Source organism: Mercenaria mercenaria, chromosome 3 (genome assembly GCF_021730395.1).
Source record: "Mercenaria mercenaria strain notata chromosome 3, MADL_Memer_1, whole genome shotgun sequence".
Classification (NCBI taxonomy): Eukaryota; Metazoa; Mollusca; class Bivalvia; order Venerida; family Veneridae; genus Mercenaria; species Mercenaria mercenaria.
In genome coordinates, this window is record NC_069363.1 from 99,715,289 (window position 1) to 99,728,421 (window position 13,133).

At 35.4% G+C, this 13,133-nt stretch overlaps 1 protein-coding gene across 1 annotated transcript; it reads right to left on the reverse strand.

Annotated features, from left to right (window-relative positions):
• Positions 1–421: 421 nt before the first annotated feature.
• On the reverse strand, positions 422–10,604 carry LOC123523314 (uncharacterized PPE family protein PPE62-like). Its single transcript, XM_045301002.2, has 6 exons — positions 10,196–10,604; positions 8,682–8,809; positions 8,130–8,317; positions 7,051–7,174; positions 1,540–1,693; positions 422–1,354 (listed from the first exon to the last, which is right to left on the reverse strand). Exons 1-6 carry the CDS (start codon positions 10,506–10,508, stop codon positions 792–794), a joined length of 1,470 nt encoding a protein of 489 aa, XP_045156937.2. The 5' UTR covers positions 10,509–10,604; the 3' UTR covers positions 422–791.
• Between the last annotated feature and the right edge of the window lie 2,529 nt (positions 10,605–13,133).

Here is a 13,133-nt window from a genome sequence, read left to right on the forward strand (position 1 = left end):
GGGGGGGGGGGGGGGGGGGGGGGGGGGGGGGGGGCATTTTGTGTTCTACGAGCTCTTGTTTTAGTTTGTAGCTCAACTGTAATGTAGGAACTCACTCGAAAGTGACATTTGAAAATACACCGACAAAAGAGGAAATTTCCAAAAGCAAAGAAAAGAAAAAATGTTCTTCAGTTTTTTTTAAACAATACTTTTAGCAGAAATGTTTAATACTGAAAGCGTTGAATGTGAAGGAAGAAATAAGTAGCGAGGCAAAACATGTGTACAATTAAATATTTTGGTAAAGTTTTATTATGGCAAAATAGATGTGTTACATTGTACATCATTGAAATGAAAATGTAAAAAAAATATATTAATGCAAAATGATGGATGTAGATAAAGATGGATGTAGATATCGATGACAATACATAAAAGGTGGCACCCAGTAACTTCAGGCATGTTCGCTAAAAATCAATATAACAATATAGCCTGCACGTGTTTCTTGTATAAAGTAGTAAAATCGCAGTACATTCAATTCTTCCATGCCTGCTTAAAGAACATTTTACCTCCTTACAATACACCTTATTCTCATTTAGATTGATTTAATACTTTATTAGGAAGTGATCAAAAGTAAGTTGTAAGTAAACAGAAACCACTCTGCTTTCTGACGCGTTCATTTCGGCCAGTTCAGATATCATCTGAACATCATCTGAACAATATACTTGACATTTGCCACATTTTAGAAATCAAATTTACAACAAAATGGAGATAGAAAAAGTTTCGACTCATTAAATGTTAAGCAAGTATACTGTATTTTACTTTTTCTTTCCTTGGTTTGCAAAATTAAAAGTCTGGCCAGGAGCAGCACCTGGCATAAATGTTCCCGCCCCAAACGTCTGTTGATTGGAATTTGTTCCGGTTCCGCTAAATCCTGCCTGGGTTAACCCGGTCTGTGTAAATCCGGACTGTGTAAGTCCGCCCTGGGTTAGTCCACCCTGTGTTAGGCCGCCCTGAGTTAGGCCCTGGTTAGTTTGTGTGTTCGTGCCGCCTTGAGTAAGTCCTCCTATTCCAAAGTTTTGCTGAGTAAGTCCTGTAGCACCAAAACCAGTCTGTGGTCCGAATCCTGGTGATGGCATTCCACCTGGGCCTCCAAAGCCAGTTTGTGATGAACCTGTTTGTGGAAAACCTGTGTTCATTCCAGAGGATGGGAAACCTGTATTTACTCCAGCTACTGGGAACCCTCCAGGATTTTGAAATCCGGGCGGGAAACCGGTGTTAGGTCCGGTGTTTGGTATTCCACCTGTGTTTAAACCAGTGTTCAGGAACGTGTTTGTATTGAATGGATCGATGGTATTGTACGGCATAATTCCAGTCACAGCTGAAAATTAAAAACAACCATATAAAATAAATAAATGCGCCGCTTACGCACATACTTTCTTTAAACAATTCAGATAACAAAGGTATTTAGAATTGCAGTATATAATCTTATTTAAAAGAAAAACACACACAACATAAAAAAAAAACACATGCAGAATGGTCAATTTTCGTAATAAAAACTCTTACCCATATTTTGAAGAGAGGCGGCTGACATAGGGTTGTACCAGTTTCTTGCAGTAGTTCGACCAATGGTGCAACAAGCTAAAGGGTTGTGTGTGTTTCCATTTACACGACTTTCACGTGATCCACCAAGTCCCAAGTCATCCTGCTCTAGCTTGATCTGAATAGTAAAGTAACAAAAATACTGTTTACAGTTTTAAGTCATGAAAGAAAGTATTGTCCGTAAGTATTGACCTGGCACTCATGAATATTCCGTATATTTCCGTAAATTAATTTTCGGTGTCCGAACATAAATAGCGATATAACTAAATATTACATATATCGTTCTTAATTGATATACTGTCACATGTGCAGGTAGCTGTGCGGACACGGCGTTTACCTGCCAATATCAGGACTGTGGGTTCGAGTCCTACGTCTGAGCATATCTTTTTTTCCAAGAATTTTATATGCAGACTTATATACTACTCATTTGATCAAACCTATCGTGATATTTATGGTTCATTTATTAAGAGTAATCATATTTACTCGTTGTAAAAATGTGGAAATAAGATTGTTTTAAAAGTATCTTAGATAAAAAGACAAATTACCAGCGTTCCAGAAAATAAATACTACAAGAGAAAACAATTAAAATTCATGAAATATGATACATAAAATAGTGTAAACGATAAAATCTATTCAGTAAGTGATTTCGAACCCATGGTAACGTGCATGGAAGTCAGATACCTTACCTCTACGCCACCGTGTCATCGATTAACTTTACCTCGGTTACTTTAGTAATGTAGATACTTTCAGGATACTAATATTGCGTAAATTAACGAAAACGCCCGACAGTATTGGCGAAGATTAATGAGTGCCAGGTCAATACTTACGGACAATAACGACGGGGCAGAATGTACATGACAATGCTGTTCGGGTATAAATAAATTGACAAAAACTTGAAGCTTAACTGGGCCACTTCCGAGTTTGTTGAAATGATGTTATAAGGAAAGGTATAGTCAAGACTGCTGCTGGGTTCGAACCAACGACCTCCGCTTCTGTCACTTCTTTACAGTTTTTTTTTTCATGGCTAAAAACGGTCTCCAGACATCGAATTCAGTCTAGTTTGATGCTGTTTATATTAACATCATTTTATTTTAGAGCTAGCATTTTCGTGGTTCTTTGATTCATAACCCGTTCAAACTTGGATATTAACACAAAACGCTATTTTTACAAAATGAGAGTTTTCAGGTTTTCATTTGTCATAAAACTGTGAATGAGCAGCATTAAGAATCGTAAAATGAAATGAGCCGCGCCATGAGAAAACCAACATAGCTCAAATAGACTCGGATGTTCTGTGCGACATGAGAACTCCCTTATACCACAGTATGGCTTGCTTTGATGGATGACTGGTGACCGAAAGTATAATAACTTATTCAGTGTTTTATTACAAATTTCATCATAATCATGTATCACTTCAAAAGCAACGGGAAACAGTATATTTTATAATAACCAAAAGTCTGCCCCTTTAAGTGATATATTTACCCTTTTTAAAATTTAACATAATCTTAATTTATGATATAAAATTAACATAAAGTATACCTACATCAGAGGAAAATATTAACATATTAGCTTAAAATATGCTGTATCAGAGAGGATATTAAGATCGAAAACAGTTTTGTTTAGCTATGTGTTAGTTTTCTTTCTTACTTGTTATAGACTTAGGGTAAAATGGGGTAACTGGGACACTTAAAGAAACACTGTTGAGTAATATTTTAGAAAGACAAAATATATACTTGATTTATTGATATTACAGTATGCGCAACCTATATAATATATGATGAATATAAACTTTTACAAATACCTGATTACCTGTGATTAACTATAAATTAATTAAACACTGGTCAAGTGTCCCAAGTTACCCCACCCAGTTGGGGTAACTTGGGACATTTTAGTTTTATTAGAATTTATGTATATTACAGTCGCATTTATGACAAATGAAACCATTCATGTCCACAGATCAAAAACGAATTCTAAACTGAAAATATAGCTCAGTATTAATTACAATTTATGACTGTTTTGTAAAACAAGGATGCATAAAGAAATCAATATGTCCAAGTTTTGCCTAAATTATGTCATTATTTGTTTCAATATATGCTTATTATATAAATCGTTTAAAATAGAAAAATGTTTTAAGTGTAAATAACTATGTATGAATTAAACATAAACTTGACATAATCCATTATGTACTTATATATGTGATTTTTACACTTGAAACTGATCAAAATTTTAAACAGTCTTAAAACATAGATTTTATCAAATATTAACGGGACAGTTAAAATGTGCGTCTTTTTTCACAAAGAAATAAGGACATTAACTAGCTTTTTGCATACAGGAAGACTCGGGGAGGAGGGGATGAAATGTGAGGGGAATGAAGGCAGGGTTAAGGAGATCTAGACGGACACATGGGCATACGCTCTCGGAAACTATTGGCAACTGTACCTAAAATGTGTTGCCTGGCCAATATTTAGTGTTTGCTTTAGCCTGAATATTTGACACAACGTCATCTTTTAAAGGAGTAATTAACTAAAAGAACTACTATGTTGGCTTGACTGTCAGTTGGTTCCTGCGCTTCACCTAGTATAAATACTACTTATTAATATAAGATTTGCCGACAGTTTCTTTAAACATGAAAGAAATATCAGTATTAGCCTATTAGACTGTCAAAAATTCTAAACTCACCAGATTTTACGCGGAATGAGTGGGAGGGGTTCACGGAACGATCTCCCTTTAAATAAACGTATGTGACTAAACAGTGACTTAGATCATGTAAACTTGGTATCGGGTAGAAAATTCAGTAGTTGCACCAGAGTTAAGCTAATATATATTATGACCACGCCTGTGAACTAGTGGTATACTTATAAAATATCAGAGTTTCGTCATTACTAGACTTATTTTCATTAGATTAAAAGTTGACAATTTATAGTGGTTATGTCCAGTTATGTACAACATTTTATGTACTGTCCATTGGAGCATATCCCCATTCTTCCAGCATCCAGTTCGTTCAAAAATAAAATCATGGAGAACTTTGTTCTTAACGACAGTGTCCCACTTGCCCCAATACATTAGGGTAAGTGGGACACTTTTGAAAAGGAACGTTCAAAAATAAAGTATGTTGTAATTTCTCAAAACAAATCTCATTGTATGAAATAGTAATGTGATACCTACAGTTTTTCAACTCTTCCCAAAACTGAAGGTATCAACACATACCAATATAAATATTTTGGACATGCCATATTTCACAAACAAGCACCTGTTTTATAACGTTGTTGTCTGACGTCAACGCAACGGTTCATGACAGGCCACTTTATTATTCAAAATGAAAGTCAATAAAACAAAATCATTATACATTTTTATAGAATTTTAAAAAAATAATGCCATATCCTTGATTTGCAATGATACATAATACGCTTCAATATTTCAAACAAGTTAAATGCGATATTACATGTATACGAGAACCAGCTTCTTGCGTCAAAATTGACGTCACATTTATGATCAAGCCGTTACGGTACCGAAATTAAATACCTTTAAGATCTTATTGATATACCGACCACATATAAGCAAATATATCTAGAAAGTCAGACGACTATTTCCACTGTGCGTTTCACTAGACAGGAACATAACGAGAATATTTTAATGCACCATCTGAAAAAAGTAGGCATAATTATTTACAGCGTGTAATTTTATGTTTTCTTATTTTTATTTAATTAGTAATATTCTCATCATATGTCTAAGGAAATCGATTCTTAAAATATTTTCCAATCCATCGGCAGAAACGTTTTGTCATAATAGGCTTTAACACTGAATGTTCTTTTTCAACATTTGATCTTATTTAGGGAACGTAACCAATATTTACCCCAATTTACTGAAAAGTGTAAAGTGTCCCAGTTTCCCCATTGTCCCAGTTACCCCATTTTACCCTATAGCATAACTAAGATTCTTTGATAACAATGAATTCGTAAAAAACTATCATCCGGATTAATGGCGTACATTAATTATAGCTGCACGAATAAGTGTAGGGATAACGCATGTTTTTTCGTGTTATAACATCTGCAGAATCCCGAGGGATTGGTTGGTACCCGAGCCCGGTAGGGCGAGGGTACCAACGATTCCCGAGGGATTCTGAAGATGTTATAACATGAAAAGAACATGTACTAACGCTATTCTAGCATAAAACGCGTAAAAACCAAGTAATTAAATATATTGTCCCTCAACGTCATTAAATTTCCATGAAATGCGCGGTAAAGTCTACGTTGTTTTTTCACGTTGACGTCATTTCCTTTTGAATTATCCGTTTTGGGGCCGTAATACGTTTACGCTTTGCCACGGAACGCGCATATATAAAAAGGTGTTATAACAGCACGTGAGCGCGAGAATCTCTCTGTTAACACACGTTTTTTCTCCTGTTAAAACACCCCCGAAAAGTGACAAGAACAGCAGTTTTATGCTAGAATACCCATTTAAGGTTACCTTATCGAAGTAGATACACGTAAATGTTTCTCAATGTGATGATGCGTAAATGCTTCACTTACAGGGGATGTAATTATAGCTAACATTTACTTAGAATTAAATGCTATTATTTGTGCTTTTTTATGGGTATAATCCATATTGAGACTTCTTGGGTGATTTGCAAAAAGTCCCAATGTGGATTATACCGGTATAAATGCACAAAAACAGCATCCAATTCTTATATATTTACACTTTTACAGTAGTTTTCTACAAAAATAAGTGGTTTGCTTTCCATGAGTATCAGAAAATCAAAACAGATATCGATCTTTTCAACATCTAAAAAAAAATAGCAAAGACCGACACGCCACGTAGGAGTTCCTGGTTTTTGTATCTAAAATGTCGTTAAATTCAGGGGAAAATCATACAGTCGTGTCGTTTCAATTTTGATCTTTGCCGTCAGAAAAATTAATTTTAGATGTATCTTATTGTTCTATTTGAAATTTTGGCGTCGAATTTTGAAAGGGTCATTTTGTTTTTGTTTTTGGTAAATGATGTCAGACTGTGCGTGCAATCCCGCAGAAAGAACCATCGTTACGCCAATGGTATTTATACAAAATATATAGTGAATTTAGATAGACAGAAAAACTTAGTCTCAGTGGCACAGGGCCTTGGTTATCGGCGGCAATTTTTAGTCGGAATCCTGATAGGAATAATTATTACAAATTAATTTAAATCTGAAGTTAACTGCTAGCCAAAGATAATTGAGCCGTGCCATGGGAAAACCAACATAGTGGGTTTGCGACCAGCATGGATCCAGACCAGCCTGCGCATCCGCGCAGTCTGGTCAGGATCCATCCTGTTCGCTTACAGTTTCTCCAATTCCAATAGGCTTTAAAAGCGAACAGCATGGAGCCTGACCAGACTGCGCGGATGCGCAGGCTGGTCTGGATCCATGCTGGTCGCAAACCCACTATGTTGGTTTTCTCATGGCACGGCTCATATTAAGATTTTACAAGTGCTGATTTTACTTACGACAAATGCTCTACCGACGACGTTGTTTGATCCCTCCAGAGAGATGACCTGGTCCACAAACTGAGTTGACACAAGACCAGCAGTAGACTGACGTATGTTGCCCAAATCACCGACATGTCTTAAACTGAAGAATTAAAGAAAGAATGCATACTAGCATATCTTATTTCAGTGCATTCAGTATACCAACACCGCTGTCCAATTCCTGACCCTTAACCCCGATTAGTAAATTAATCACTGTAGTGAATCAACTCATGTATAACAAACACATTTAAGTCTTTCAATAGATGTCGAATGACAGAAAATGTAGCTGGAAAGTCTCACATACATTGGGTAAAACAGTATTACATTTCAGATGTTTTTCGAGATATCAAAGAAAACTCATTAAAAATTTGAAAATCAAATATGAGATCACAATATAAGTCCAGACTTTAGAGGTAACCCTTAAATAGTCTCAGTCCAGATTAATGTTGATCGAAAAACACTCGTTTTGCTGTACGTCACCCTGAATGTTCGTGTATATTTATTTTATATAAAGGGAGGTTATTTGAATTTTACATTTAAAAATATGAGCAAATTTGTTACAAAGGTAATGTGCTTTTTTTTATAAAATGATCATTCTCCTATTTATTTCAATGAAAACTGTATTATTATACAGCAATCCTGTGTTTTACGGACTATTTCACATTTTCAATATAATGAGCGACAACTCTTTCAAGAAAAATTATTTTAGCATGCAGCTTATCATTTTGCAGTCTTTGAAAATTTAAAAGAAACTAAAAAGAATGAACTTTCAGGTAACATGCAAGAAAAATCTGCTGTTAAAACGAATGTTTTCGATCAACAAATGGACTCAATGAACAATGAACTCTACGCAGTATATATCTATTTGTACAAATACTCGTCTTGTCAGTTAACTGCATGGAGAAAAGCTCTCTATAAAACCTTCGTCACGCTGTAGAAATGCCATATAAACAGACGGAGAAAATCTGTTCTTTTTATATATATTTGATATATACATTATTTTGTTACGTCAATCTTCATCTACAGGCATTAATTAGATATAATATATAAATTCTTACAATGCAAAGTTTCTCTGTGATCCATGTGGTGTTTGGTTGGGGTTGAAATGCGGTCCTACCCTGGCACAGCCGTCCCCAATGTCCCCAAATTCGTGAATGTGGATTCCTCTGTCGACCTCCATGACTGACTGGGGTAATCCGGAAATCTGAATACGGATCTGTACCTGCTGTCTACCTTCACCGATTAACTGTAAGAATATATGATTAAAAATAATGATGAATAACTCATGTCACCATATCTTACAAATTCATGAAAATAAAACTAAAAAACGGCAGTGGACTTAAACCTTCTTACCTGTAGCCTACAAAGGGCCCGTGACTGTCTGTCATTGTTAAGACTTCTTTTTTAATCATTTTACATGTACTGAAAAGCGATGGGACATAATCAAATGCAGAAACATTCGCATGACCTAAGAAGTTGCCTCCTGTGCTACAGAACCTGATATATATGGCATTTGTTTTGCCTTAAAATCAACAAGCGGTTGTTGTCATCTCATGTATTAACAAATATGAGCTTTAAGTGATAAAATCGATGTGGAGAGCTTGACTTACAAATTGTCTCAGATCCATGCGTCCCCTTACTTGTGACCACGTGTCATTGAAGTTACACGTGGCATATCTATAATTGTTAGGATTCTGCGCCAGGCTTGCCATCATCATTGCCATTGGGGACAATGGGGCTGAAAATATTGCATAGAACATAACATTGGGGTCAATGATGTTGAAAAATATTGCATAGAACATAACATTGGGGGCAATGATGTTGAAAAATATTGCATAAAACATAACATTGGGGGCAATGTTGCTGAAAATGTTGTATAGAACATAATGTTGGGGACAATGATGCTGAACACATGGTATAGAACATAACATTGGGAGCATAAAAAATATGATTGGGGACAATGGTGCTGAAAATACATAAAACATTACATTGGGAACAACGATGCTAAAATATTGGATAGAACATAACAATTGGGACAATGGTACAGAAAATATTGTCTAGAGCATAACATTTGGGAAAATAGTGCTAAGAATACAGTACAGAGCATAAGATTTATTTTATTCTTTTTTAAATTTGGCTTTGCCTATTACTTTCAAGCTAATAAAAATGAATATCTATGTCTATATCCATATTTCGAATGTCTGAATAAAATGGTAGATTCTTCCAAATTCAAAATTATATCTTTTGTAATGTGATGCACACACGTATACCTATATGTTTAAAGGATCATAATGCCTTTATTTAATTTGTGGCAGCCACATTTTAGTTATGAACATAAAATATATTATCTTCGAGTTAAATCCTAGTTTGGATTACTTCCCTTTATGGCTCTGACAGTACAAGTCCGTGTGTAATATTGACAGTATTGTTTTTCTCTCCGTGTAATTATGCATACTCTCTTTCTGGAAGCTGTTTTTTCTGTTTTAACATAGAGTCAGAAGCCCAATGGAACTTTAAAACTTCTAGTATATTTCTCAACTATATATTTTCCCCAACATTTAACATGTCTTTAATAATTTCAGTAAAGTCGTGTTATAAAGCGCTCAAGGAGTGTTGATGAAATTCCTAGGAATGTGAAAATATTTCGAGCGCTTTTCAATTATTACTTTTTACACGTCTTACTTTTTGTTCCAAAATTATGTTAAATAGATGTCTAGACAGAATAAAACATTGTTACTATGGAACATCTCTCTTTAACCGGTTTTATGATAAACGGGCAAATTTCTCTTTGAAAAATTTATGCAAATAGACAAGTATTGTCTTCAGTAAGTGCTAAAAGCCAATTTAAGCAGATAAATATGAAGGATCAGATACAGGCGAATTTCACTTTTTCATTTTATCTAACAAAACAGCGTACAAAAATAAAATTGAAGTAAATTAAAATATCATGCTTTCGTCCATGTAAAAACTTAATGGGAAATTATCTGTCTAAAAGTGATTTTGGAAGAAAATCTAAGCATATATATAATTTTGATATATCATCACATGTCGGAAAGTCTTGTAAAATTGAAGATATCATTTATGACAAGTGGTTTCGTGCGTTAAATTACTAAAATATCCTTACGTGATAGCGGTCTAAGCGGTCCCATAGGTCCAAACACTGAGCCAGGTCCTGGTCCAAACGTCGGTCTACCTGGAAAAGGACCTACGAACGGAGGACCGAACCCACCCGTGGCAATACCAGGTTGGCCTGGAGTCTGGATTATGCCAGGTTGTGGCTGGAATGACTGCGATCCAGATGTGCTAAATCCTGGACCCTGGAACCCAGTCTGTGTCCCTGGTACTCCAGGCTGGAATTGTATTCCAGGCTGGGGCATACCTTGTTGTCCAAAGGCCCCGAATACACAACAACACACAAACAATAATATAGTCCGCATTGTACAATTAGCAGTGACAGATATGAAAAATGTTTGAAATTTCTCCGAAATGTTTTGTATAGGAATTGTGCGACTAAAATTATAGCAATCGAGGTTAAATCATCATAAATTCCTACGGTTCATTGTGGGCGGAGTTTAAATTTTGACGTTTTTAATTGACACACGTCAGTGTAGTAACGTTTGTTTACGGAAGTGTGATTGGAAAACGTAACGGAAATCGCAAAATTAATTGGTCAAATTTGCATAAATACATCTGGTCAAATGGAATGCTAATTAATCATGTATTGCATATGTGAGTAATGAATGAAAATATTTCTTATTACACATTTGTTTATTATAACAAACAAGGTATGTAAGTTTGGCCGAATGACCGCAAAGTTTTTGAGGTAGGCCTGTCAACGGAAACCTATTTGGATGAATATGTAGGTGTCCATTTATGTTAAATGACGTTTTCCTAATTGATAGTGACAAATTTGAATTTTGAACCAAATGTAAAAGTTGACACATTTTGACAATTTAATTAAATACATTGAACGTTCATTTCCACTGTTGTTATACAAGCATGCAATTAGTACATGATCTTCACTCGGTCTTGATGAAGTTAATTCTTTTATAAAACGCGAATACAAACTGTTTCCCCTTTTCAGAAGACCACTGTACGTGATAACAGTTCTTTGTTTGTTTGTTTTGGGTTTAACGCCGTTTTTCAACAGTATTTCAGTCATGTAACGGCGGGCAGTTAACCTAACCAGTGTTCCTGGATTCTGTGCCAGTACAAACCTGTTCTCCGCAAGTAACTGCCAACTTCCCCACATGAATCAGAGGTGGAGGACTAATGATTTCAGACACAATGTCGTTTATCAAATAGTCATGGAGAACATGCGCCCCGCCCGAGGATCGAACTCACGACCCCGAGATCCGTAGACCAACGCTCTTACCTACTGAGCTAAGCGGGCGGGTGATAACAGTTCTAGATAAATGTTGAAAACAGGCCGCCAAAACACCTCTACAAAAGTATAGTATTTTCTTTAAAAAGGAATACAAGGATTAATGTCAGATGCATGCTATTTATTAACTCGAAATGTAGTGATTTCGACTTGGTAATTCGAAATTTAGCTTACGTTATTAACTCGAAATGTCGATGAGTAACTTGAAATTTCGAGTAAATATGTCGAAACTTCGAGATAGAAAGTAAGAAGAGCTTCTGGGTGGACAGCAGTGCGCATGTTTGCCTATGCACCGGTAGATATTGTAAGATACAAGATGTGAGAGAAGTAAAGACATTGGGGTAAAGGGATGTAGCGGTGATGGGAGAGAGTTGATAGTGTACATGCGAAGGTGTGAGGGAACCTATAAACTTAAGTTAGTGTGAAAACGTAAAAACTAAACCAAATTTTGTAAGTGTGCTCGCTTTGTGTGTGTGTGTGTGTGTGTGTGTGTGTTTTAATAAAAAGTGGATACATCTACGTACAAATCCAAGTATTGTACCCAGAATGTAGATACTTGACCATATACTACAATGCGTTAATGTACGACTTATCATAGCCTCTAGAGCTACTCCAGTTTTCAAACTGCATCTAGGATAAAACCTACATTTACATGCATTGTAAATTCCAGCGGTAAGGCTCGAATCAGGTCGAAAATAGTGAAATATTCAAGTTCAAAACGCTAGCCGGTCAACTTGTTTGACCTCTCCTCAAAATCTAGAGCTACCCAGGTAGTCTAAATTTGCTTGCCACATAGGCTGAAACTCTGGTGAAAAACCTCCAGAAAAAGGTGATTTTTCTAAGAGCGATCCCTGCCAGGCTATCGGGGATATCAGAAGGATAAACAAAGTACATAATCCCAGTCTGGACCTATATATCTATGTATACTATGTATACTATGGTAGTTAGTAACTTGAAATTTTGAGATATGTAACTCGGAACGCGAAATTTCAACTTGAAATTTCGAGTCTCGAAATCTCGAAATAGTATCTCAAAATTTCGAATTATACTTATCTAGGATATGTAAATTGAAGTTAATAAATGACACACTCTCTGGCAGTAATGCTCTTCTGTGCGTTATTTTTAAGTATCAGTTTGAAGTTTAAGTATCTCAAAATTACACAAGTCAAATATAGGCGGTACGTACTAATACTGAAAATATTTTAAAGACACAGAGGTTTAAGGATGACTACCCATAATAGGCCTTAATTTCACCAAAAGCGTACATGCAACTTGATAATGTAAGCTTTAAAAATGTAAACTGATAGAAATAAGGTGGCGTGCATATTGACAAGTTATATAGTGATAGAAGTTCTCAAAAATTTCCTTGGGGTTACCCCCTGAAAATTTTGGTTTTTCATGACTTCTCTCCCCTGAAAACTAGAAAAAATTAATTTTCTCCTTTTCCCTATGGGGAATTTTAGATTTCTTTTTGATATTTGTATCAGAATCATATATTGCAGCTTTCTACCGCAAAATTTTCTTGAAACTGAAACTCAGATTCTCATAATCAAAGAAATTATTTATTTCCCATAGACATCAATGTTAACTTTAATATCGATCTCCCCAAAAATGATAAAATTCGAAAAACCTCTCGGTGAAACGTTTTTAATTTTGAATGTCTTTTAAGTGACCAAAT

What these genes read in the sequence shown, in the direction of transcription:
- LOC123523314 (XM_045301002.2), bottom strand. Translation starts at nt 10,508, where the DNA reads ATGCGGACTATATTATTGTTTGTGTGTTGTTGTGTATTCGGGGCCTTT. An exon ending in ACCGCTTAGACCGCTATCAC is followed by an intron (nt 8,810 to 10,195) that starts GTAAGGATATTT and finishes CAATATTTTCAG; the next exon opens with CCCCATTGTCCCCAATGGCA. An exon ending in GCATGGATCTGAGACAATTT is followed by an intron (nt 8,318 to 8,681) that starts GTAAGTCAAGCT and finishes ATATTCTTACAG; the next exon opens with TTAATCGGTGAAGGTAGACA.